The sequence below is a fragment of the Budorcas taxicolor genome, chromosome 5 (genome assembly GCF_023091745.1).
Source record: "Budorcas taxicolor isolate Tak-1 chromosome 5, Takin1.1, whole genome shotgun sequence".
Lineage (NCBI taxonomy): Eukaryota > Metazoa > Chordata > Mammalia > Artiodactyla > Bovidae > Budorcas > Budorcas taxicolor.
In genome coordinates, this window is record NC_068914.1 from 75,139,051 (window position 1) to 75,166,489 (window position 27,439).

A 27,439-nucleotide genomic window follows, 5' to 3' on the forward strand; every position below is an offset into this window, starting at 1 on the left:
TTACAATCTTTATTATGAGGTAGCAGAGTGCCACAGGAGTGCCAGAGTGCCTTCCTCTCAGCAAGGAAAAACAGTGCCATCATCAGGAGACTTTTTATAGTGTCACTATGAGCTAGCACATCAGGACGGCACTTCTATTTCCTGTAAGCATGGTCAGCATCCCTTTCCACAAGCTTTGTTTCTTGAATCACTCATTGGTGATTATAAGAAATCCACAGTGCAGTGTGTGGGGAATCATGACGGCGTGAGTGCGCAGTTGTGTCTTGACTCTCAGCGACCCTATGGACTGTGGCCTGCCCAGCTCCTCTGTCCAGGGGACTTTACAGGCAAGAATACGGCAGTGGGTTGTCACTTCCCCTGCCAGGGGTCATATGACCATTCCAATAAGAAAATAAGCTTACCTTTCCATGCCAAAAAACACTGAAAGCAGTAAGGACTCTTATTTCTTTTTGTTCGTTGTCTGTCGTGTTACTATCTATCGATAACATCTACTGAAAGATTCTGTGATGTCAGCCAAGCATTAAACAGAGGAATCTATGGACTAACTGTTGGGATATTTTCTCAGAGAGAAGCCTGATGAATCTCTGCAATTTTCCATTAAAATTTTTACAAGTCTTTAAAATAGAAAAATGAATAAATGTTAAATTACATCTAGTGTAAGTACCTGACAATTAGTTTTTCTGATAATAATTTAAGTGCCCGACATTAAGCTTTTGGTTGCCGACATTCACTTCAAAGATAATCATCTCAGATAAATAAGCTTCACAAGAGAAAGGGCCAGGCCAGGCCATCCTCTTAGAAGGTCCTGGGTGAGCCACATAACTGACCACTTGAGTGACCGGAACTTTTCCTTCCCATGCTTTAATTCTTGCTTTCATGTTTTAAATCCACTAATAAAGAATGAACCCACAAAACTCAAGGCACCCCATCCTGGACCCCAATAAAGTCATGACTCAAGGTTCATGCTCTCCTTAAACACACTTTACTGTGTGGTTCTAGGCATGCCATGTACCCTCCAGGACTTGTGAGTAATAAACCTTGTTTTTGTTGCTGAGGTGTATGTAGCAATCATTAGAGCCACAAGGGCCTGTCTGCCACAACACTGATTCATGGGGTGGGGGCCACAAGTAGTCCAGGACCCAGGTGAGTGCCCTCAGGCACTGCTAGCTGATGGCATCACCAAAGTAAGCTGAGACCAACACAAACACTATAAGAACTTTCTTAAAAGTATATCACATAATGTATTACAGTTGTATAGATGAATGACTATGTTTTAGGTAATTAATGCTAAAGCATTTAGGGATGACACGTTATGATGCCTGCAACTTCCAAATGGTTCTACCAAAACACACACACACAGCAAAGACACTGATCACTGTACTACCCCTTCAACTTTTCTGTATTCTGAAAGTTTAAGTTGTGGAAATATGTGCATCACAAAATAAACAGAGAAAGTGAGACGAGTTAAGAAGTGGAAAGTGGCTAAGCATAAGACAAAGAGCAGAGGCAATTTTCACAATTAAAAGTAGTAATTTAATGTAACATAACTTTCTGATAATGAAGAAACTTTAGCTAAAGTTTTCCATCTGTTCCTAAGCTGTGATGGTGCCAGTAGGAATCTGTAGCCGAGATTCAAAAGTACCTGTGGTTTGAGGTAACAGTTTTTTATAGATGCCATAACTATGAGCAATGAGTCCTTTCAGAGTGATGAAAGGCTCATTCACACCACCAGACTTTCTGTTGTTACCTTACTCACTCAGTACATGAGGGTGCTAAGCTTGCAACTGTTCTGTCAATTTCCTGAATGGAAACATACCATGATGAGCATCTGATACACTAGACTCAGAAACTGCTAATGAAATTCTGCTAAATATCCTTGGGACTCTAGAAAGACACAAGGTCTTATTAAGCCTGGGCCTTATACAGCACACAGAATTTCCATATCCTGTCTTTGACCACAAAGGATGGTTTTAGATGTCCTGTCACTGTTAAGGAAAACGACTGGTAAATGTCTGAATGTTCTGTATTTCCTTCCCTCCTTACCAAGACTGTTTTTTTTTATCATCTTCCCATTTCCTCAACTTACTCTAAAGCTTTTTGTGTAATTTACTTGGTCAAAATAGTTGTCCCTGTAGCATCACCACTCATATCTCTAAGATACATTATATGTCCATCATTTAAAGCAGGCCCTTCAATTAATATTTTTAACATGTAGCTTACTGATTATACTATTACCTTCAGTAATTTCTTGGCTCCAAAAAACTATTAACTATCATTTGTTTACGATTGCTACATTAGTGTGTGTTCAGTCACTTTTTTTGTGTCCGACTCTTTGCGACCCCATGGACTGCAGCCCACCATGCTCCTCTGTCCATGGGATTCTCCAGGCAAGAATACTGGAGTGGGTTGCCATGCCCTCCTCCAGGGGATCTTCCGACCCAGGGATGGAACCCATGTCTCTTATGTTTCCTGCATTGGTAGGCGGGTTCCCAGTGTCACCTGGGAAGGCCCAGCTGCATTAGAAAACACTGTTATAACAGAAACAATTCTAGCAACTGTTGAGCCAAGTAATTATTTCAAGGGTTTATACTCTAAACCACCCAATAATGTTCTTACAAAACATTTATACTTGATTTTATTTGCTGAAAACCTAAAACCTATTTATTATAATTCCACTAAAGCAGAAATCCAAGCAAAGCCCAGCCAATGCAAACACCTTTATTTTTCTGAAGACACTTCCTCCTTCTCATATAAAACAACCAAAAAAAGAAAATTTTTAGTAGTTTTTGTTAGCAGAGAATTAAATGACACTTCATTTGTTTCATAAATCTCCGTATTCCCAACGCTGGTTTTATGAGTATGGTACACACATTTGGGCTCAAAGAGCATCTCAATTCTAAAGTAATACCAGGGACCATATGACTCGATGATATCTTACAATATGTTTTGGGAAAAAGAAATAGCAGCAGTGTGCAGGGGGGCACAGTTAGATTCTTGGTCTGGGAACTAGGAATCAAACCCGTGTGCGACACATGCCCCAGGAGTCTCTTGCAGCTTTAGTGCAAAAGTGAGCCATCAGTGGTGACGGGTGGGATGAAGATCACAGGTTACTGGGAGTCAGAATGCACAGATTCAAACATTGAGTCTGCGACTTAAATATGATGTCATGTTAGGCAAACAGCTTAACCTAAGACTCAAATTCCTTTTAACAAAAAAATTAAGGCTCCCTCTTCACAGGACAGAAATCAGTATGAAGAAATCAGATAGTATGATTGAACATGTTTGGAAAGGAACCTGCTTGTTTTGTATGTTACTTAGTTATTTTCTCAGATGGTTAAAGAGTTAGAATTCTTTTAAATTTATTTATTTCTAGTGGAGGATAATTGCTTTACAATGTTGTGTTAGTTTCTGCTGTACAACAGTGTGAATTAGCTGTATGTACACATGTATCTTCTCCTTCTGGAGCCTCCCTCCCCCCACCCCCACTCCACCCCTGCAGGTCATCACAGAGCACTGAGCTGAGCTCTCTCTGCTATACAGCAGCCTCCCACTGACGATCTAGTTTACACATGACAGTGCATATATGTCAATACTACTCTCAATTCATCCCACCCTCTCCTTCCCCTGCTGTGTCCACAAGTCCATACTGTATGTACATTTGCGTTTCTATTCCTGCCCTGCAAATAGGTTCATCAGTACCATTTCTCTAGATTCCATATATATGTTAATATATGACATTTTTCTCTTTCTGACTTACTTTACTCTGTATAACAGGCTCTAGGTTCATTCACTTCACTACAACGGACTTAAACTCATTAGAATTTTAAGTCAAAGACTATCAAGAACGATGGAGGCCAAATACTAGTAGAAATAAGATGCTAATGTACTAAACATGCAAAAACTGAAGAATAATTTAAAACTAAAGAGTGCTAGGTACCTTTCTGATAACACATTATAACAGTAGCCTATTCCTTTATTTCTATGGTTTTTTGACATTTTTGAAAGTGCTTTTGTTCATAAAATGATTTTCTGAATTTTCAGCATCTCTATAGATGAACTTTAAGGATCTAAAAGCATTTGTTAAGACTAATGATAGTTTAATATAATAAGAAAAGAGAAGCTCAAATAAAAGGAAGTAACTTTCCTAAGGTGAATGAACAATCAGCCAGGAAAAATTTCAGTCTTAAGCACAGGCTTATATTGACTTCATGTGTTGCAGAATCTCAAATTTTTTACGACTTTTCTCCTTTTAATAAGTATCTTTTGACTTTCAATAAAACAGAAACTTTATTTAAAAGGCAGGCTAAGCATGTATCCTTTGCCCTGACATGTACTATGAAAACCATTCAAAATAGTTTACACACTCTAGCTTCATGCTTCATGTTCCACTTCATATCCTGCTCCCTAACAGACCTAAACTTTAAGTCAACTAGGAGCTCCAACAATGTGTCAGACAGATTTTATTAATTAACAAGAAAAGTAAACCTGGGTCTACTGATGATTATTACTGGATGACCAATAAGGACAGATTTGACATTTTACATCCTGGAAAGCCGCTGCTTTTACCTCCCCACAGGTAAATGTCAGCTTTCATTTGGCCCCAGTGTGAAAGCACTTATCCATATAATTCCCCTAGTGCCCGGTCAGGTGTAATGTAATCTTACTGTTGCAAATATGTTAGAACCTTTTCTTTTCTTTTATACTATAACCAACACAAAAAATGGCTTCCTAAGTGACATTAACTCCAAGCTCTGGTTCAGTGCCAAAGGGAGTTAGCTCACCTGCCAATTATATCTTGAAGTAGCAACTACAAGGGGCATGGAAATAAGCCAGTTTAAAAACCCAGTCAGCCAGAGAGAAGGCTTTACACCAGCAGGAAAGTGCAGGTAATCTCTTTCCTCAAGTTAAACTGACCTGGTTGCTACACCTGCTAATCAATCCTAAATACACAGTTTCTAGGCAGGAAACCACTTCATTTGTCATTTATTAAAGGAGGCTCCCCCTGGCTGGGTTCCAAGTCAACAAGGACTCTTAAGTCTCTCTCCCGGAACTGTATTTCCTGGTTCAGGGTGGTTCTGAATGGAATCAGATCCTGTGGCTAAAGTAATCAGTAAACTGAACAATCATGGAGACCGGAGGCTTGTCAAGGCAAAATTGTGATGCTCTACTCTTAGTTCTTTCTTCTTAAGCCAATAATATCTGATGTGATAATAATCCAGGGTAAAGGGCATGGGGCTTTCTCCCAGAGGGTCAGAAAGAGGAGAAATCAGTTACCTAGAAAAACTTCCAGGGGAAGTCAGAGTTTACGTAACGTGAATTTGGGAGAACTGGTTGGATTTAGATAAGTACAAAGATACAAGAAAGCATTACTAGGTTGGAAAAGTAGCATCAAGGAGTGTATGAAAGAGGAGATGTGTACGTTAAATTCTGAGACAAGTAATCTGGCTGGAGTGAAAATGTATATAAGAAAACAGAAGATTCGACATTAAATTTCTAGCTGTAAAACCTCCAAGGGGAAACCGGGGATTCATGACAGCATGGGTAGATGAGCAGATGAATGATCTATTCTAAAGCACTTTTTGGTTCATGGACCATTCTACACTTTGGTAAAGCAGAGGTCAGCAACTTTCTGGAGGCTTTATGCAACCTCTCTGTTAATTCACTCCCTTCTTCAATTCCACAAAACAGGAGGACTGAGGCTACCCACTCTCCCTCTGTCTTTTGTCCACTGTGGCATGAAGTACCAGACTAAGTTTGTGAAGAGAGACACAGTTGAATATGACCTCAGGGAATAGCTCCTAGACAAGCAAGAAAATGTATGGATGGTTGGGAGGAAGAGTGGTATAGGTTCTCTACATTCATGAAAACTTCCTCTCACCCTTCAGATTCTTGAAAGTCTTACAAATAGGCAGTATGGACAGTCTCATATCCCCAAATACCAACCTAGCTGCTTGTCTTCCTGTCGTTTTACTTAATTTGGTCCTTTTTTTTTTTTTAAAGTCCATTATTAAATGAAAATACCTCCCCAAAGGAGTTATGGTTTAAAAGTTAGTTACCACTTTAATATCTAATAGTTAAAACAGCTTCAATGTTCTAGAAGAAAATTAGAATATATTTCTTCTCCCAAAGATTCTATAATCAAATATATTTTAGAAACAGCATAGTATAGTTCCCTCTTGTAAATTCACAATGCATATTAGCATTAAGGCATCAAGAAGTCCTGTAGTAAAGAAAATTTAAGTATTTTCAAACCTCTTTAACTACTAAACCCTATTTCACCTACAGAACACATATTAATACATTTTAAGATATGATAATTTTTAAAGTAAGTTTAAAAAATGCAAAATTAAAATAAATCAATGATTAATAATAGGTCATAGAAAGGACCGTAGAGTGGGGTGCATTAGGAAGGATGAAAGGAGGCAGAAAAACAAAGACATCTTTTCTACTTTATATTAATGTTGTTGTTGTTCAATCACTCAGTCGTGTTCAACTCTTTGCGACCCCATGGACTGCAGCATGCCAGGCTTCCCTGTCCATCACCAACTCCCAGAGCTTGCTCAAACTCATGTCCATTGAGTCAGTGATGCCATCCAGCCATCTCATCCTCTGTCATCCCCTTCTCCTCCTGCCTTCAATATTTTCCAGCACCAGGGTCTTTTCCAATGAGTCGGCTCTTCACATCAGGATGCCAAAGTATTGGAGCTTCAGCATCAGTCCTTCCAATGAATATTCAGGACTGATTTCCTTTAGGATTGACTGGTTGGATCTCCATGCAGTCCAAGGGACTCTCAGGAGTCTTCCCCAACACCACAGTTCATAAGCATGGATTCTTTGGTGCTCAGCCTTCTTTATGGTCTAGCTCTCATATCCATACACAACTACTAGGAACATCATAGCTTTGACTATACAGATCTTTGGTGGCAAAGTAATGTCTCTGCTTTTTAATATTCTGTCTTGGTCTGTCATAGCTTTTCTTCCAAGGGGCAAGTGTCTTTTAATTTCATGGCTGCAGTCACCATCTGCAGTGATTTTGGAGCCCAAGAAAATAAAGTCTGTCACTGTTTCCACTGTTACCCCATCTATTTGCCATGAAGTGATGGGACCAGATGCCATGATCTTAGTTTTCTGAATGCTGAGCTTTAAGCTAATTTTTTCACTCTCCTCTTTCACTTTCATCAAGAGGCTCTTTAGTTCCTCTTCACTTTCTGCCATAAGCGTGGTATCATTTGCATAGCTGAGGTTATTGATATTTCTCCCAGCAATCTTGATTCCAGTTTGTGCTTCATCCAGCCTGGCATTTCACATGATGTACTCTGCATATAAGTTAAATAAGCAGGGTGACAATATATAGCCTTGACATACTCCTTTCCCAATTTGGAACCAGTCCATTGTTCTATGTCTGGTTCTAACTGTTGCTTTTTGACCTGCTTACAAGTTTCTCAGGAGGCAGGTGAGAGGCAGGCAGGTGAGATTCCCATCTGTTTAAGAAGTTTCCACAGTTTGTTGTGATCCACACAATCAAAGGCTTTAGCCTAGTCAATGAAGCAGAAGTAGATGTTTTTCTGGAATTCTCTTGCATTTTCTATGATCCAACAGATATTGGCAATTTGATCTCTGGTTCCTCTGCCTTTCCTAAATCCAGCTTGAACATCTGGAAGTTCTCAGTTCACGTACTGTTGAAGCCTAGCTTGGAGAATTTTGAACATTACTTTGCTAGCATGTGAAATGAGTGCAACTGTGCCATAGTTTGAACATTCTTTGGCATTGCCTTTCTTTGGGATTGGAACGAAAACTGACCTTTTCCAGTCCTGTGGCCACTGCTGAGTTTTCCAAATTTTCTGGCATATTGATTTGTTCGAAAACATCATGCCATGGGTTACAGGTTCCTGGTTTAAAAGACAGACCCTAATGTAAAGGAGCATGACCTACTCTGTAATTATTTGTCCCTTTCCAAACAATATTAACCTTAGGTCCATTCCTAAAGCATGATTTTCTTTTACCACTCATTCTCACACTGTGACCACAAACAGAATGAAGCAGAAAGCAAAATACAGCATAGGATTTTTAAGTCTTCCTCCATTATGTAGAGTAATTAAGAGTTAGGAATTAAAGAACTTGGTGAATGGCTAACCATCTTTATCATTTTCGTGCTACTGATACAAAATGCAACTTAACTTACCAGCTCTGCAATTCGGCAAAAGCTTGTTTCATTTTCTTAATAGAAGCATCCATCTCTTCTTTAACTACAACTCGATATCGTGCAAGAGACACTGTGCAGCGCTGGAGGTCTTTCACAGATTTTTCAATATTAGAACCTTGGAAAGAATCCCAATTAAAAAAACAACATAGGTAACTTGAAAACTGGATCTGAATACCTAAGCATTTAACATAACTAACATCTCATAACTAAGAATGCTTCCTAAATGGCCACCCTCAACAAAAAACTGAATTTTTCATAGATTTTTTTTTAAAGTATCCTGGCCAAGATGGAGTAATAGGAATTGGATTTATCTTCCTGTCTTAAAAAACTTCACACATACACAAAATATATGAAACAATGGTTTACAGACAATGAACAATGTGCAGTACTTCTTACCACCCTCCACAAGAGCACAGAAACAAAAGAAGTGAGGCCTAAGATTGCCCCAACTTGCTGCCATAAGAGAGTTTCCAGGCTGCAATGCAAGGAGGAGAAATCCTAAGTTGAGTCTGAAAGTCTCCTTGAATTGAGGGGACAGAGTTGAGAGTTCAAAGAGGCCAAGATGGCTAGAATTCTCAGGGCAGAACAGTAAAGAGGAGAAAGCTACACAGCAGTGAAAAAACTATACAAAGATCCACAGAGGATTTTGAGTGCATGCGTACGCAGAACCACCCCAAACAGGGAAAAGAACCACTGGAAAGGAGCAGGGGTAATAATCCTGAGGGCTCACCCAGACCAGGAATAGTCTATGCTCACACCAGCATAGTGGGGCGCCAGGTAGAGTACTTAGAGGGGCGCTGCCTCAGTAATTAGCTTGAGACTAAAGGCTGCTCTATTTCTACTAACAAAGCTTAAGTAAGCAAGCAGACTGTTTCCAAATAACAGTTCCAGAACAAATCACAAGAATATTTAAAGAAATACAAAAATATCTAGCAATCAACAAAGCAAAATTCACAATGTCTGGCATCCAATAAAAAAATTACTAGAGGCAGAAAAATATGATCTATAATGAAAGGAAAAATTATTTAACAGAAACAGGTGCAGAAATGACAAAGATGTAGAATAAAGTCGGTAAGGACATCAAAACAGCTAATATAATCAAATATCACATGTTCAAGAAGGTGGAGGAATAGTATAATCTATTAAGGAGAGACATGGAAGATATTTAAAAAGATTCCAACAGAACCTCTGGAGATGAAAAAAAAATCAGAGATGGAAAATACACTGAATTGGATTAACAACAGATTAAAAACTTAGAGAAAAAAGATTAATAAATTTGAAGACAGCAATTTTAGAAACTATCCATAATGAAATTAAACACAGAGAGAAAAAGACTGAAAAAAAGAATCCAAAATGAAAAGCTATTTGAGTAGGTACCAAATTTTCAAAACTCCCTACATAACAGGATTTAGTAGAATACAATTCACCATGTAGATATTACAAAACTGATAAAGTTATCTCTTGATAGTACAGTCTGAATCATTATAAGTGGGTAAGTCAACACTGTAGATAAAGATGAAGTATATTTACCTACCCAATATATTTTAACCAGTTTCTGAGAATTCTATTATAACCTTTTTACATTCACCAATGTCAAAGTTATTACAACTTGTAGTTAGAATAACTGATCTAACAAATTTATAAAGTGCCAAGACACAGATTTTCAATCTTTAATTTAAATTCTTCTTCATCTCAACGTGATTTCTTTTAAAATCTACCTAAAAGCTTTCAAGCACTGTTTCTTTATTTTTGCTTGACTAAATATTCTCAGACTTGCCTTTCTGGACAAGCTGAGGGCTCTGTTAGAAAGATGAAAAAGGAGAGCCTCAATAATTAAATTTGGCTCATGCAGTATAAATAATTCAATACAGAGCTACAGGTTACAAGTGTCTTTTACATTTCTCTGTTTCATTTGTTCAGGTAAGTGGACTGCCATCCTTAAATGGACGATAGAAGGGCTATTATCTCTATCTAATTATTGGCTCATTATTTAAATAACTATTATAGCTAAAAAAAAAAACAAAACAGCAAATGGCTACCATCAATCAATGCTAAGTATTTACTTAAGAGAAAATGACCTTGTTTAAAGCTACAGTCTGATAGGTATTAGTAAAAGCACGAAGTTAAGAAGAGAAATTAAAATATTTCTTCAAAATATCATTTCAGAGATGGCAAAGCTTTTTACTGTTGTTATCAACCAGGAGTTAAAAATGAAGGAAATAGCACAGACATGTTGCAATAAAGCAAATAAAACGAAGGTTAATGTTATCAAAAACACCATGCTAGCCACAGAGTTTGACCCCCATTCACAAAAAAGGGATCACTATTGTTGTCTCAAGACTGTACGGCATTACACTACTATCAGACTCCAACTGTGTACACAAAACTGAGGAAAGGCTGGATGGTCATGGATAGTCACTGACTGGAAATGTATTACCTGCTTCCCCTTCTGAAACCTTATTTATGACAGCAAAGAGATGATTTGCCCTCTAGCGAAAAACACAGATTCTCTTTGCTTTCTCTCAAAGGAAGATCTTTGACTTACCAAGCTTTTTATTGGTGGAAGAGAGGGGAACATCTTCCATGCCTAGATTTGAAAGCTGAGGTCCTACAGTAGTTCTTGAGAGAGACTTGGCAGCATTCCTGTTTTGTTGAGAATTCTGAGTAGAGTGCATAGTCAAAGATCTGGACTCGAAATCAGAGACACCATTCTCCAGCATGGATCCTGTCAAATAAAAAGGCCAGTATTTTAGAGTAGAGTTTAGGGGTAAATCAAGGAGTCTTTAAGTACACACAAAGTAAAAAGGCAAAAGTGCAGCGAAACAAAGCCTCTTAAAAGGTTGTGAATAGAATCAACTGACAAAGCAGGACAAAGAGCAGAGTCAGTGAGGCTGTGAGTATCATTTGGCTTAGCCCAAGGAGGCACACTAACTGAAGAGGAGGGTTCTTTGCCAACCCCTCTCCAGACAGGCTAGCTTATTCCCTGTACCTTGTTAACTTCCTTGCAGTTCTGGGCACAAGGAAGTGAAGAGTCAATATCACCACCTTCTGACAAGCTTCTGTTAAGTTATGCTGAGAAAAAGATTTCTACACTGTCCCAGGGAAAGAAAGAAGAGTTTCAAAAGCTTTAGGAAATGGAAACGGCAAAGAGTTAGGAAATAAAGGAAAGCTAGTTCAGAAAAAAATAGAAGCCACTGACTATCTTTGGTTTGTTTGAGGTGCTATGTTTTTTTCTAAGTCTTTGTATGTGCGTGTGTGTGCTCAAACTAATCAATAAATAAAAACATCTGAAATATACAATATAATTTAAAAAATGGCACTACATGTATAAAGCCAGCAGCAATAGAGCAAGGGAAACTGGTTTAACAAACAAGTAATTAAAAAGCCTATTTTTAAAAGTATATTCCCAGTATCTTTCCAGTGCTCATCAAAACGGTTAATGAAAAATGTACAAGCTATCTGAATTTACAACTAATACTAATCTTAATTCTTTATTAAAAAACAAATGTGAGACCATAACAACCAACAGTCTACTTCTAATGAAAGCCATGGGATTACAGTTATGCTTATATATTCCTTATTGTGTTGTCTTGGAATAATAACATCAATATCAACTCATGATCATCGTTTCCTTTAATAAATGTGCAGTTAAAAAACATCTAAGGTCACCTTCTGTAATCTCTAAGTATTACAGAACTATTAAATTAGATTTCCACAAGGCTGATTTAGACTAAAATTAAAATATGAAACAAAGGAATAAGAATTATATTTTTCTAGGCCCTTGAAAATTACCAAATGTGACTCTTTCACATAAGAAGTAACAAAATTAAAAAACTAACTAGATTTAATTTATTGATTGCTTTCTCAGCCAAGAAGCCCCTGTATTTTTCAGTAGAATGGAACTTTCCAAGGACCTGTTAATACTCACCTGTTCTATCGAGCATTTCTGATGTGGCAGACTCAGGATCCTCCAGTTCTCTGGCTTCTATTGAAAGTGTCTCCATACCTTCACTGAGTGAGTCCACAGACTCAGTATCATTGATGGCACCATTGACATGATAACCATTAATACCACCTTTCTCTGAGGAGGGCGCAGATTGTTCCTCTTGAATGGAAACCGATTTATTGGAATCTGGGATACTGTTACTTGGTTCTGCTGCAGGTTTTGGCTTGCTTTTCTTCTTTTTGTTCTAATGGTTATTAAAGATTTGAAAAAAACAAAAGAAAAAGAAGACCCCCGACAATCCAGAGAGGTAACGCCAGCTACCCAAAGGCAACCAATGTTACCAATTTCTCATTTGCTCTTCCAGAAACTGAATACCATTTTTATATGTCAAACCACTGACTAAAATAACTATATAAAATACTTTAGATAAACTCAAACACATAAAAATAAAACAGCAAAGCATTAAAAACCCACTATAAGAAAAATCAAAAGATAAACTACAAAATGTGAGAAAAATATATACAAATGCGTAATATATACAAAGAAATAAATAGAGAGAGCTCTTAAACAAACAAAATAATAATCCAATAGAAAAACTGGTGTAGCTATAAACATGGAATGAAGTGAAACTTCAGTTTAATAAAGATAAATTAAATCTGCATTGCGGAGGATTTTGCATCAGAAACCTGTCTCCTCACCTAGACAACAATTACACTGGCAGAATCTGTCTAACTATTTTGGAACTCTGGAGTCTACTGAAGGCTTATAATTTCCAGGAGAAGGCTTGGATGATAAATTGCAGTTAGTCAGTTTCAGTCAATTTCAGTTCTGAGCACAGTAGCAGATACTCACCCCCCACCCCCAGTCAGGGAACAGGCAGCCGTGCACCTGTTCTTGGAGCAGCTGGCACATAGCTTGCTGGAATCAGGGTAGGAAAAAAGAACCCTGTCCTCCAAATATCTGGGAGCTGTGTTGTGGTCACTGACTGCTGCCTCTCACTACAAAGGTACACACAGAGGCAGGCAGCCACTGATGCTGCACCTCCTCCCACTGTTGCAAGCCCCTCCCCCTCTGGCTGAAGTTTAATTCCTTTAGGGGAGTTAAAGTGGTGGTGCCCTTCTTCCCCACTTCATTTTTCTTTATTCCCTTTCTGGAGACAGACATCAAAGACCAGGACATTCAAAAACAACTGTATATACAGAAAAAAATTGAAAGTAATCATGCATGCTCAGGGAAAAGCACAGACAAGATCTGAGAAGACCTTAAGTTCACACCTCAGGCTGACCCTTGGTACAAAGACAGCTTACAACAATTTTAAAATATAGTAATAACAAAAAACAGCAAACCTGGAGAAAGAAGGAGAAAGAAGGAGAATCTGGTTTCCAGAGTTATCAAATTATTAGATTCAAATGTCTAGCTTTCAGCAAATCACAAAGAACACACAAAAAAATAAGAAAGTATGGCCAATACAAAGGAAAAGAATAAATCAATAGAAACTTTCCCTGAGAAAGACTTGTTGGGAGATACATTAAAGACTTTTTTTTTTCATCCAAAGATTAATTTTAATTAAGTAAACATGGATTCTTAATATGTTTCCATAAAGAGGATTTTTTTTACTCAAACGCCTAGTGCATTTTTGGGCTTCCCTGGTGGTTCAGTGGTAAAGAATCCACCTGCCAACATAGGAGACATGATCTCTGGTCCAGGAAGATCTCACATGCTATGGAGCAACTAAGCCTGTGCACCCCAACTACTGAGCCTGTGCTCTAGAGCCTGGGAGCCGCCAACTACCGAGCCCACATGCTGCAACTACTGAAGCCCACGTGCCTAGAGCCCATGTTTAACAACAAGAGAAGCCACTGCAATGAGAAGCCTGTGCAATACAACTAGTCCCTGCTGGCTGCAGAGTACGAAAGAGCACAAAGCAGAGTAGTCCCTGCTTTCCGCAACCAGAGAAAAGCCCACCAGCAATGAAGACTCAGTACAACCAACCCCACCCCACAATATGAAAACAAAAAAGCTGCCTCAAAGGTGTTCAAAGAGCTAAAGGAAAGTGTGGGGAAGGTCAAGCAAACAAAGTATGAACAAAATGGAAATATTAATTAAGAGACAGAAAAAGAAGCTAAATCTAAAAAAGAAATAAAAACTGAAATTCTGGAGCTGAAAAGTACAGTAACTTAAATTTTTAAAAAAAATCACTGAAGGGACTCAAACGGAGATCTGAGAGGTCAGAAGAAAGAACCAGTGGGTTTGAAGATAGCACAACTGAAATTACCGAGTTTGAGGAAGAGAAAAAAGACTGAAGAAAAGTGAAGAGCCGAAGGGACCTGTGGGGCTCCATCAAGCAAACCAACATATGCGCTGTATAAACTGGAGAAGGAGAGGAGGAAAAGGGAAGAAAGAAAGTATAAAGAAATAATGGCTGAAAACTTTCCAAATTTGATGAAAGACATGACTATAAATATCCAAGAAGCTTAACAACCTCCAAGAGATGATGAAACACGTTGTAATCAAACTTCCAAAAGATAAAGAAAGAATCTAGAAAGCAGCAAGAGAGAAGTTACTTATCACACACAAGAGATCATCAATGAGATGAGCAGATTTCTCATCAGAAACATAGGAGGCCAGAAGGCAGTAGGCAGATATATTCAAATGCTAAAAGAAAAAAAAAACAAAAAAAACCCATCAACCAAGAATCCTCTATGTAGCTAAACTGTCTTTCAAAACAGGGATAAATTAAGACATTCCTAGATAAACAAAGAGGAGAGAGTTCATGACTACCAGACCTGCCCCGCCAGAAATACAGGAGGCCTGAAACATGAAGTGAAAGAACACTAGATGGTAATCTGAAGGCATACAGAGAAATAAAGAACTTTACAGAGTTTGTGCAATTACAAAAGCTAGTATTATTATAACAATGGTTTGTAACTGTACTTTTTGTTTTCTACATGGTTTAGAAGACTAACACAACAAAACGAAAAGCTGGTTCTTCATAAAAACAAAGTTGACAAAAGTTTAGCTAGATGGACTAAGAAAAAAGTGAGAAGACTCAAATTATTAAAATAAGAAAGTGGGTACATTACTATTGATTATAAGAGAATATTATGAACAATCATACACCAACAAATTACATAACCTAGATGAAACTGTTCAAATTCCTAGAAACACAAAGCCTACCTATACTATCATGAAGAAATAGAAAATCTAACTAGTTAGGAGACTAAATCACGAATCAAAAATCTCCTGACAAAGAAAATCCCTAGCTTCACTAGTGAATTCTACCGAACATTTAGTCTTGCCAAATTTAAAAAAAAAAAAAAAAAAAAAGCTACTTTAGAGAAGGGAACAATATCTAACTCACTCTATGAGGTCAGCATTACCCTGATACTTAGACAAAGACATTAGCTGAAAACTACAAAGCAATATCCTTTATGAACACTGATGCAAAAATTCTCAACAAAATAGTACCAAACCAAATTTAGCAACATACTAAAATAATTATATACCATGACCAAATAGGATTTATTCCCTGAATGCAAGAATGGTTCAACTTAAGAAAACTGATCAATGTAATACACCATATTAACAGAAAGAAGGGGAAAAAAGCCACATGATCATCTTAACTGATGCAGAAAAAACATGTGACAAAATTCAAATATCCTTTCATGATAAAAACACTAAAAAAAGCAAAAAAAAAACTAGGACTAGACAGAAACTACTTCAACATAATAAAAGACATATATGAAAAACCCACAGGGAACAATGGTCAAAGAGGAGAGCTTTTCCTCAAAGATCAGGAACAAGGCAATGATGCCCACTTTTGCCATTTCTATTCAACACAGTACTGAAAGTTGTAGCCAGTGCAATTAAGAAAGAAAAAGAAATAAAAGGCATCCAAGCAAGAAAGGAAAAAGTAAAATATGTTTGCAAAAGATATGATCTTATATATAGAAAACTTTAAAGATTACACACACACACACACAGAACAATTCAGCAAAGCAGCAGGATACAGTTAACACACAAAAATCAGTTGTACTTCTATACCTGAACAATCTGAAAAGTAAATTATAAAATGATTCAATTTATAATAGCATAACTAAATAGAAACACCTTATATATTTATGAATTAGAAGACTTAATATTAAAATGTCAATACTACCCAAAGTGATCTACAGATTCAATGCAATCCATAACAAAATCCCAATGATATTTTTTGCAGAAACAGAAAAACCCATCTTAAAATTCATATGCACCTTCAAGGGACCAAAACAACCCTGATAGTCACAGTAAGTGAAATAAGTCAGACAGAGAAGGACAAATATCATATGATATCGCTTATATGTGCAATCTAAAAAAAAAGGACACAAACGTATTTACAAAAGAAAAACAGACTCAAAGACATAGAAAACAAGTTTATGGTCACCAAAAGGGGACGGGGCTGGGAGGGGAGGGATAAATTGTATGTTTTGGACTAAAATATACACACTATTATATATGAAAAGATAATCAACAAAGACCTACTGTTGGGAACTATATCATATCTTCTAATAACCTACAATGGGCTTCCCTTGTGGCTCAGCTGGTACATTGGAAAAGAATCTAAAAAAATTTATGTATGTGTGTGTATATAACTGAATCACTTTGCTGTACCCCTGAAATTAACACAACATTGTAAATCAACATGTCAATAAAAAATTTGAAGAAAAAGAGGAACAAAACAGGGAGACTCATACAACCTAATTTCAAAACTTACTACAAAGCTACACTAATCAAAACAGTGTAGTAGTAGTGTAAAGACAGATGTATAAGGGACTTGCCTGGGGGCCCAGTGGTTAAGATTCTGCCTCCACTGTGGAGAGCAGGGGTTTGATCCGTGGTCAGGGAACTAAGGTCCCACAAGCCATGCAGAGTGACTAGAAAACTTATAAAAGACAAACACAGAGACAATGAAATAGAATAAAGAGCCTAGAAGTACACTCTCCCATATATGGCTTCAGTGATTTTTGCCAAAACTATTCAATGGAGAAAGGACAGTCTTTTCAACAAATAATGCTGGAAAAACTGGAATCTCCACATATAAAAGAATAAAGTTGGACTTTAACCTGAAACATAGCACAAAAATTAACTCAAAATGGATCAAACCTACATGTAAGACCTAACTCAATAAAACTTAGAAGAAAATGATGTAGGACAAAAGCGTCACGACATTGGATTTGGTAAGGATTTCTCAGAGATGACACCAAAGGCACAGTAAACAAACAAAAAAACAGACAAACTGGACTTCATGAGAAAGAAGACAATCCACAGAATGTGAGAAACTATTTGCAATCATATATCCGGTAAGGGATTTTTCCTTTCCACAATTCTCATTTCTCCTTTTCTTAATTACTTTCTCCCATGTGAGCTGGCTAAGTTTTCATGTCACTGTCCTATGCATGTAATACCTATCCCCAGTAATCGTTCATGATCATATCCTATTGAACTAATCCCAACAGTTAACTGGATGTGATTTGGGTATTTGGGATTGCCAAACTGAAGCCATTTTTCTTTCTCAAAATTGTAAGAAATTTATGTATCTCCAACACATACTTCCTTAGCTTTGTGCACATATTACATTACTAATAACCTATTATCCTTGGCCAATAAATTAATAAATCAGAATACGCACAGTTACTTAGGTTTGGTGAAAGCAATGGGAAAAAGTTAGGAAAATATTCAAAGCTACAGGTAATAGAGAGCTTCAGGGGAATCTGTGGTAGTATTAAGTTCTTAGAAAAAGTTCTCAAGGGTCATTGGAGCCAAGCCTGTTTTCTTTTTTTCCCCAAGTCTGGTTTAATTAAGACTCAGCAGAAATCCTAATGAAGTGATTTAGAGTCATCAAGAAAGTATTCCAGAACTCCAGCACTAACCTAACACAGACCCCAGAGAGATTTCATAGAGATACTTGATTCAAATTCACACTTCAAGCACTTCCTAAAGGAACTAGATTTAGAGTAAAGAGCTATGGGAAGCATGATGAGGTTAGCTAGTATCCTTTAGGGAAAGCATTTTTGGTTTCAAGTGGATAAGGAGAACTGATATGTCAGATATTGTATTAAACACTTGAGGAGACATTACTTTGTCAACAAAGATCCATCTAGTCAAAGCTATGGGTTTTTTTAGTAGTCATGTATGGATGTGAGAGTTGGACTATAAAGAAAGCTGAGGGCCAAAGAATTGATGGTTTTGAACTGTGGTGTTGGAGAAGACTCTTGAGAGTCCCTTGGACTGCAAGGAGATCCAATCAGTCCATCCTGAAGGAAATCAGTCCTGAATATTAATTGGAAGGACTGATGCTGAAGCTGAAACTCCAATATTTGGCCACCTGATGCGAAGAACAGACTCATTTGAAAAGACCCTGATGCTGGGAAAGATAAAAGGCGGGAGGAGACGGGGACAACAGAGGATGAGACAGTTGGATGGCATCACCGACTCGACAGACATGAGTTTGAGTGAGCTGTAGGAGTTGGTGATGGACAGGGAGGCCTGGCGTGCTGCAGCCCATGGGGTTGCAAAGAGTTGGACACGACTGAGCAACTGAACTGAACTGAAATACTTACAGTTGTCAATATTATTTTCCTATTTTAGAGATGAGCAAACTAAGGCTCACTAGGGTTAAACAATATTCCCAGGAAATAAAACCAGTAAGTAGTAGAATAGGATATAAATCCAGTTTTGACTGATTTCACAGTCCTAGTGCCTTCTATTATCTTCTAATATCTCCCTGAACTAGACCATCAGACCCCTCTGCATAGCTAACAGTAGCAAAGCCTCTCTTTAGGCTTTAAGCTAAAGCTGATTAATATCAGAGATTACAACACAAGCGGTCTGACTTAAAAATCTGAACTATTTTAACTGATGTATGATATGAATGATGTTGAAAACCCCTGGAATGGATCACTTTCTCTAGAGGAGCTCTGCTGTCCTTGACATGATCTCGTTTCATCCCTGCCTAATATTAATACACTCTCTGCAACTGCATGGCAGAGTAATTCTGCTTCCTGCCTGAAATCACATGGAGGAGACTGGGTACTCTATGTACATAGCAGTGTTACAATGTCCTGGAAGAAAACTTTTCTTAGCCAGGTAAACTGAAGATGCATATGTAAATCTTTCAATATTTCTGCAGAGCTTAATTTTTTTATAATACAAATACTGATATCACACTTTTAAATTTAATTCATTCTTACCTTTTTCTTGCCTGTTACTGTCCATTCTTTGAGTACTTCACTGGCACTACCTGTAAGAGAAACCAATCACAGATTTTTTTCTCCCAGCACTGGCATGCTCAAGCAGAAATTTGTGTCCCTGTAACTGCTGGAAAGTCTCCCTCTCCCAATAGGAAAAGTGATGGTTCCGGTATCTAAGCTAATGTAATGAGACAATCATATCATGCTTACCTTTTAGAATACCTGCCCATTTAGATCTCCCTTCTCCATTTAATTTCTTGAGTAAGTTCTTCCAGGAAGAGACTAATGTAGCCTGACCACTTTGAAGCTTCTTTTTATCTATGTAGCTTTGACCAAATACAAAGAGGACTGGTTTCAGCCCAAGTATGGTGTCCCCTTTCCTCCAGATTACATACCACCTAGTTACACTGTTTCAGAGAGAACTGTCTGCCACCCTAAACCCAAATACTAACATTATAAAAAAAATATGATGATAAAGAAAAACCTTACAGTATTTGAACCTGTTTATTCTATACTGGCAAATTCAGAAAAGTAGAAAGAGGGAGATCTATTTTGATATCACTGTCACTGTTCAATGAAAGAGACAACTTCAGACAGTTTTTCCCAAACAAGTTATGTTGAAAGAATTTTGTAAAATGCTCAACTCTATAAAATCAGAAGGTTTGACTAAGCATACCATTTTTTGTATGGTAGATAAGGAAACTCAAACCCATATATTTAAATCATTTGTCAGAGCCTGAAAAAGAATATTGAGTCCCTAAATCTGTCATCTGTAGCTGAGCCACTAGACCACTGCTCTGTCATTGCTTCTTAAATTCTTACTCAAGCCAACTCCAGTCAAGTCCCTTATACCACTGGCTACCTAATTTCTTCTTAACTGTCATTAGAAAACGTAATGAATAAAATGATGGAGTCTTCTCTGCTTGTCTCTTATTCCAGGTATCATATAGCTTATGATTGAATTACTTCTAGGGCTGAAATAAGGAGCTTTAAAAGACATCTTTAAAAATCGCACAGGGCCTGCTATATCATCTATAAACTACCAGGCTGCAGAATAAATGTTATAGAAATTTGAAGCAACTTCTAGTTGAACAAATATGAACTTATAAAAATATTGAGCTAGGGTTACCTTCCATGAATGCTTGTACTGTTTTGTCCACACAATTATCAAAGTGTTGCAAAACCAGGATAATTTCATTGTTACTCTTATTGGGAACTATTGCGCGCACTGCATTTATCTGAAAAAGAAGATAAGGTCATTTAATTCTAGTATCAGTAGATCAGTTGGAAACTGAGGTCTATTACAGAGAATAACAGTAAGGGTACCACTTCATCTTTAACAAGGTGCACCACATCACTTTAGTATCAGTGAGAGTACATACAACCATCTCACTGCAATGAATAATAGGGGAATGATGCCAGCACATAAAAAATTAAAACTTAGAAAAAGCAGAACATTTGCAGAAACACAGGATTTGTGCCAGATCTTATTTCAGGGTGGTTTAATTCAGGAATCAGGTATTAATTTAGCATCAACATTTCTTCATTTTTAGCATATTATACAGAAAGGAGCAAAGTTTAACAAACCACCAAAATAAAACACCAATAATAACTTAGATTTTTGTATAGCATTTTTTAAACATTTATTTCATATCATTTAATTGTATAATAATGCTATAAATATCATTTAAATTATTATAAATTATTTCAGGTATATAAAACATAATGAACACTCACTATGACACCCAGTTTAATAAAATAAAATACAGGCAGTTGAAGTGCCCATGAAGCTTTTCATAAACCCTTTTTCCCTCCTCTCCACAGAGATTTCTACCTTGAATTTGGTGTTATTTCGATATTTGTTTTTATACTTTTATGATGTATGTCTGTATCCAAGGGTAAGACATATTATTGTTTGTATTACATGTCATATCATACATATCTATTTTTAATTTGCTTTTGCATGTAACATTGTTTTTTAGATTTTTCATGTTGATAAATGTATCTCATTATTATTTATCAGCTATTTATTTTAACTGCTAAATAGCATTTCCATTGTGTGAATATAGCCAATTTAATCATTTTTCTGTTGATAGACATTTATATTCTTTTCAGTGTTTGGCTACTATGAAAAATGCCACAGTAAATATTCCTACGCTTATGGTTATTTACTGAATGCTTATGACAATGCTTAGCAAATTGTTAAAAAAAAGAAAACAAGTCTTCAGTGAACAGTGAGAGGATGTCTCTATTGTATATATAATCACTAGTAGAATTTCTGAACAGTTCAGTTCAGTTCAGATGCTTAGTCATGCCCAACTCTTTGCGACCCAATGGACTGCAGCATGCCAGGCCTCCCTGTCCATCACCAACGCCGGGAGTTTACTCAAACTTAAGTCCACTCAGTCAGTGATGCCATCCAACCATCTCATTCTCTGTCATCCCCTTCTCCTTCCGTCTTCAATCTTTCCCAGCATCAGGGTATTTTCAAATGAGTCAGTTCTTCGCATCAGGTGGCCAAATATTAGAGTTTCAGCTTCAGCATCAGTCTTTCCAATGAATACTCAGGACTGATTTCCTTTAGGACGGACTGGTTGGATCTCCTTGCAGTCCAAGGGACTCTCAAGAGTTTTTTCCAACACCACAGTTCAAAAGCATCAATTCTTTGGCACTCAGCTTTCCTAATAGTCCAACTCTCACAGCCATACATGATACTGGAAAAACCATAGCCTTAACTAGATGGACCTTTGCTGGCAAAGTAACGTCTCTGCTTTTTAATATGCTATCTAGGTTGGTCATAGCTTTTCTTCCAAGGAGCAACCATCTTTTAATTTCATGGCTGCAGTCACCATCTGCAGTGATTTTGGAGCCCTCCAAAATAAGGTCTCTCGCTGTTTCCATTATTTCCCCATCTATTTGCCATGAAGTGATGGGACCAGATGCCATGATCCTAGTTTTCTGAATGTGGAGTTTAAAGCCAACTTTTTCACTCTCCTCTTTCACTTTCATCAAGAGGCTCTGTAGTTCTTCTTTGCTTTCTGCCATAAGGGTGGTGTCATCTGTGTATCTGAGGTTATTGATACTTCTCCCGGCAATCTTGATTTCAGCTTGTGCTTCTTCTAGCCCAGCGTTTCTCATGATGTACTCTGCATGTAAGTTAAATAAGCAGGGTGACAATATATAGTCTTGACGTACTTCTTTCCCAATTTGGAACCAGTCTGTTGTTCCATGTCCAGTTCTAACTGTTGCTTCCTGACTTGTACACAGCTTTCTCAAGAGGCAGGTCAGGTGGTCTGGTATTCCTATCTCTTTCAGAATTTTCCAGAGTTTGTTGTGATCCACACAGTCAAAGGCTTTGGCATAGTCAATAAAACAGAAGTAGATGTTTTTTTGGAATTCTCTTGCTTTTTCAATCATCCAACGGATGTTGGCAATTTGACCTCTGGTTCCTCTGCCTTTTCTAAATCCACCTTGAACATATGGAAGTTCATGGTTCACGTGCTGTTGAAGCCTGGCTTGGAGAATTTTGAGCATTACTTTGCTAGTGTGTGAGATGAGTGCAATTGTGTGGTAGTTTGAGCATTCTTTGGCATTGCCTTTCCTTGGGATTGGAATGAAAACTGACCTTTTCCAGTCCTGTGGCCACTGCACTGCTGAGTTTTCTAAAGTTGCTGGCATATTGAGTGCAGCACTTTCACAGCATCATCTTTTAGGATTTGAAATAGCTCAACTGGAATTTCATTACCTCCACTAGCTTTGTTCATAGTGATGCTTCCTAAGGATCACTTGACTTTGCATTTCAGGATGTCTGGCTCTAGATGAGTGATCATACCATCGTGATTACCTGGGTTGTGAAGTCTTTTTCATATAGTTCTTCAGTGTATTCTTGCCACCTCTTCTTAACATTTTCTCCTTCTGTTAGATCCATACCATTTCTGTCCTTTATTGTGCCCATCTTTGCAAGAAATGTTCCCTTGGTATCTCTAATTTTCTTGAAGAGATCTCTAGTCTTTCCCATTCCATGGTTTTCCTCTATTTCTTTTCACTGATCACTGAGGAAGGCTTTCTTATCTCTCCTTGCTATTCTTTGGCACTCTGCATTCAAATGGACATATCTTTCCTCTTCTCCTTTGCCTTTCGCTTTTCTTTTCACAGCTATTTGTAAGACCTCCTCAGACAACCATCTTGCCTTTTTGCATTTCTTTTTCTTGGGGATGGTCTTGATCACTGCCTCCTGTACAATGTCACAAACCTCTATCCATAATTCTTCAGGCACTCTGTCTATCAGATCTAATCCCTTGAATTTATTTCTCACTTCTGCTGTATAATCGTAAGGGATTTGATTTAGGTCATACCTGAATGGTCTAGTGGTTTTCCCTACTTTCTTCAATTTAAGTCTGAATTTGGCAATAAAGAGTTCATGATCTGAGCCACAGTCAGCTCCCAGTCTTGTTTTTGCTGACTTCATAGAGCTTCTCCATATTTGGCTGCAAAGAATATAATCAATCTGATTTCAGTATTGACCATTTGGTGATGTCCATGTGTAGAGTCTTCTCTTGTGTTGTTGGAAGAGGGTGTTTGCTATGACCAGTACATTCTCTTGGCAAAACTCTGAACAGTAGTGAATCTAAAAACTCATTAGAAATGCCAAATTTCCCTTCAAAACAAACATGCCAAATTCGTCAAGTTATTCCTAAGGTATTTTGTATCTTTTGAGGTTAAAAATATACACTTTACAATAATTGAATATTCTCTTTTCATTTTTGTATGTCAATTTTATATCCAGCTATTTTGATGACTTCATTATTCCTAATAATTGTTGCTTTCTTGGTTATTCTATGTAGGCAATTCTATTATCTATAATAACAGCAGTTTTTTTCCCCTTCCTTTTTAGTCTTTATAATCTTCATTTTTTGTCTTACTGGACAATGTGAAATTGGTTATTTCTTCAAGAAGACCCATTTTTTTTTTTTTTGGGTAGGGAGTGGTAGTTAGAAACCAAGATCTAAGAGCTAGGTGTGTTTATTCCTATTAGATTGACGTAAAAGTAATTGTGGTCTTGCATTGCTGAGCTTTGCCGTTTGATATTGGACTACATTCTCAAATAAATGTGGTTATGTTATACATCATTTTAATGCACATTTCTCGCTTTTTTTTTTGCTAATGACATTACTTGCTGTTTATTTTATATTTACTTTAGACTAGGGAAATGACATTAGACAAAAAGCAAATTCAAGCAATTTTCTTATTTGAGTTCAAAATGGGTCATAAAGCAGTGGAGACAATTTGAACATCATCAATGCATTAGCCCAGATACTGCTAACGAATGTACAGTGCAGTGGTGCTTCAAGAAGTTTTGTAAAGGAAAGGAGAGCCTTGAAGATGAGGAGCACAGTGGCCGGCAACTGCAAACTGATTCTCTTTCAACTACACGAGAAGTTTCTGAAGAACTCAATACCAACCATTCTATCGTCATTTTGCATTAGAAGCAAATTGGAAATGGGAAGAAGCTTGGTAAGTGGGTACCTCATGAACTGATAGCAAATCAAAAAAACCACTGAAGTGTCATCCTCTTTTATTGTGTAACAACAAACCATTTCTCGAATGGATTGTGATGTGCGACAGAAAGTGGATTTTATACGACTCCTGGCAATGATCAGCTCAGTGGTTGGATAGAGAAGAAACTCCAAAGCACTTCTCAAAGCCAAAGAAAGTGAAACTGAAAGTGTTAGTCGCTCAGTTGTGCCCAACTCTTTGTGACCCCATGGACTGTAGACTGCTGGGCTCCTCTGTCCATGGGATTCTCCAGGCAAGAATATTGGAGTGGGTTGCCATTTCCTCCTCCAGGGGATCTTCCGAACCCCCAGGATCGAACCTGCATCTCTTACGTTTTATCTTGTATTGGCAGGCAGGGTCTTTATCACTAGCGTCACCTAGGAAGCCCCAAGAAGGTCCAAAGCACTTCCCAAATCCAAACTTGCACCAAAAAAAGGTCATGGTCACTGTTTGGTGATCTGCTGCTCATCTAATTCACTACAGCTTTCTGAATCCTGGCGAAATCATTACATATGAGAAGTATGCTCAGCAAATCGATGAGATGCACTAAAAACTGCAATGCCTGCAGCCTGCATTGGTCAACATAAAGGGCCCAATTCTTCTCCATGACAACGTCCGAATGCACCTCGCACAACCAACACTTGCTTCAAAAGTTAAATGAATTGGGCTATGAAGTTTTGCCTCATCCGCCATATTCACTTGACCTCTTGCCAAACAACTACCACTTTTTCAAGCATCTTGACAACTTTTTGGAGGGAGAATGCTTCCATAACCAGCAAGAGGCAGAAAACGCTTTCCAATAGTTCGTCAACTCCTGAATCATGGATTTTTACATTATAAAAATAAACAAGCTTACTTCTTGTTGGCAAAAATGTGTTGATTGTAATGGTTCCTATTTTGACTAAAGATGCATTTGAGCCTAGTTATAATGATTTAAAATTCACGGTCTGAAACCACAATTACATTTGCACCAATCTAATACTAGGAAAATACTAGTATTTCCTAATACTGTGGAAAATTCTGAAAGAGATGGGAATACCAGACCACCTGACCTGCCTCTTGAAAAACCTATATGCAGGTCAGGAAGCAACAGTTAGAACTGGACATGGAACAACAGACTGGTTCCAAATAGGAAAAGGACTATGTCAAGGCTGTATATTGTCACCCGGCTTATTTAACTTCTATGCAGAGTACATCATGAGAAATGCTGGGCCGGAAGAAGCACAAGGTGGAATCAAGATTGCCGGGAGAAATATCAATGACCTCATATATGCAGATGACACCACCCTTATGGCAGAAAGTGAAGAACTAAAAAGCCTCTTGATGAAAGTGAAAGAGGAGAGTGAAAAAGTTGGCTTAAAGCTCAACATTCAGGGAACGAAGATCATGGCATCTGGTCCCATCACGTCATGGGAAATAGATGGGGAAACAGTGGAAACAGTGTCAGACTTTATTTTTGGGGGCTCCAAAATCACTGCAGATGGTGATTGCAGCCATGAAATTAAAAGATGCTTACTCTTTGGAAGAAAAATTATGACCAACCTAGATAACATATTGAAAAGCAGAGATATTACTTTGCCAACAAAGGTCCGTCTAGTCAAGGCTATGGTTTTTCCAGTGGTCATGTATGGATGTGAGAGTTGGACTGTGAAGAAGGCTGAGAGCCGAAGAATGGATGCTTCTGAACTGCGGTGTTGGAGAAGAAGACTCTTGGGAGTCCCTTGACTGCAAGGAGATCCAACCAGTCCATTCTGAAGGAGATCAACCCTGGGATTTGTTTGGAAGGAATGATGCTAAAGCTGAAACTCCAGTACTTTGGCCACCTCATGCAAAGAGTTGACTCATTGGAAAAGACTCTGATGCTGGGAGGGATTAGGGGCAGGAGGAGAAGGGGACGACAGGGATGAGGCTGGATGGCATCACTGACTTGATGGATGTGAGTCTGAGTGAACTCCGGGAGTTGATGATGGACAGGGAGGCCTGGCGTGCTGCGATTCATGGGGTCGCAGAGAGTCAGACACAACTGAGCCACTGAACTGAACTGAACTGAATACTAGGATGTGATTATTTCTAGGTCCTTTCAGTTGATAGAACTAGGAAATTTTGGTTTTTACAACATAAGTTTATACTGACACCATCAGTTTAAATATAATATTAAAAGGCTTTTTTTTTTTTCTTTTTGCCACACCGTGCAGCATGCAGGACTGAACCTATGCCTTCTGTAGTGGAAGCACGGAGTCCTAACCAGTGGACCTAGAGAATTCCCAAAAGACTTTTTATAAAATGGTTTTTAAACATGTATTTCTCTTCTCTAAACTGAAAGTTTTTTAGCTCTTAAAAAGATTGACATATTTCTTGACTTGCTTTATTCTATAATATTTATAAAATAATTATAGAATATAATATTACTAATGAAAAAAGTTGAATTCATTTTCACTACATTCCTCTCAACATTTACAGTAAGAATACTAATATTGTGTTCAAAGTCAGTGGGAAGATTTGTTC

General features: G+C 37.7%; 1 protein-coding gene across 1 annotated transcript in view; it reads right to left on the bottom strand.

Annotated features, from left to right (window-relative positions):
* Positions 1-27,439, bottom strand: part of SPATS2 (spermatogenesis associated serine rich 2) — a 72,943-nt gene that overhangs the window by 11,787 nt on the left and 33,717 nt on the right. The window contains exons 3-7 of the mRNA XM_052640822.1: positions 20,508-20,616; positions 19,379-19,428; positions 12,132-12,393; positions 10,749-10,928; positions 8,183-8,318 (exon numbers count right to left, since the gene is read on the bottom strand). Coding sequence (XP_052496782.1) covers positions 8,183-8,318; positions 10,749-10,928; positions 12,132-12,393; positions 19,379-19,428; positions 20,508-20,616 — 737 coding nt within the window. The remainder of the gene's footprint in view (positions 1-8,182; positions 8,319-10,748; positions 10,929-12,131; positions 12,394-19,378; positions 19,429-20,507; positions 20,617-27,439) is intronic.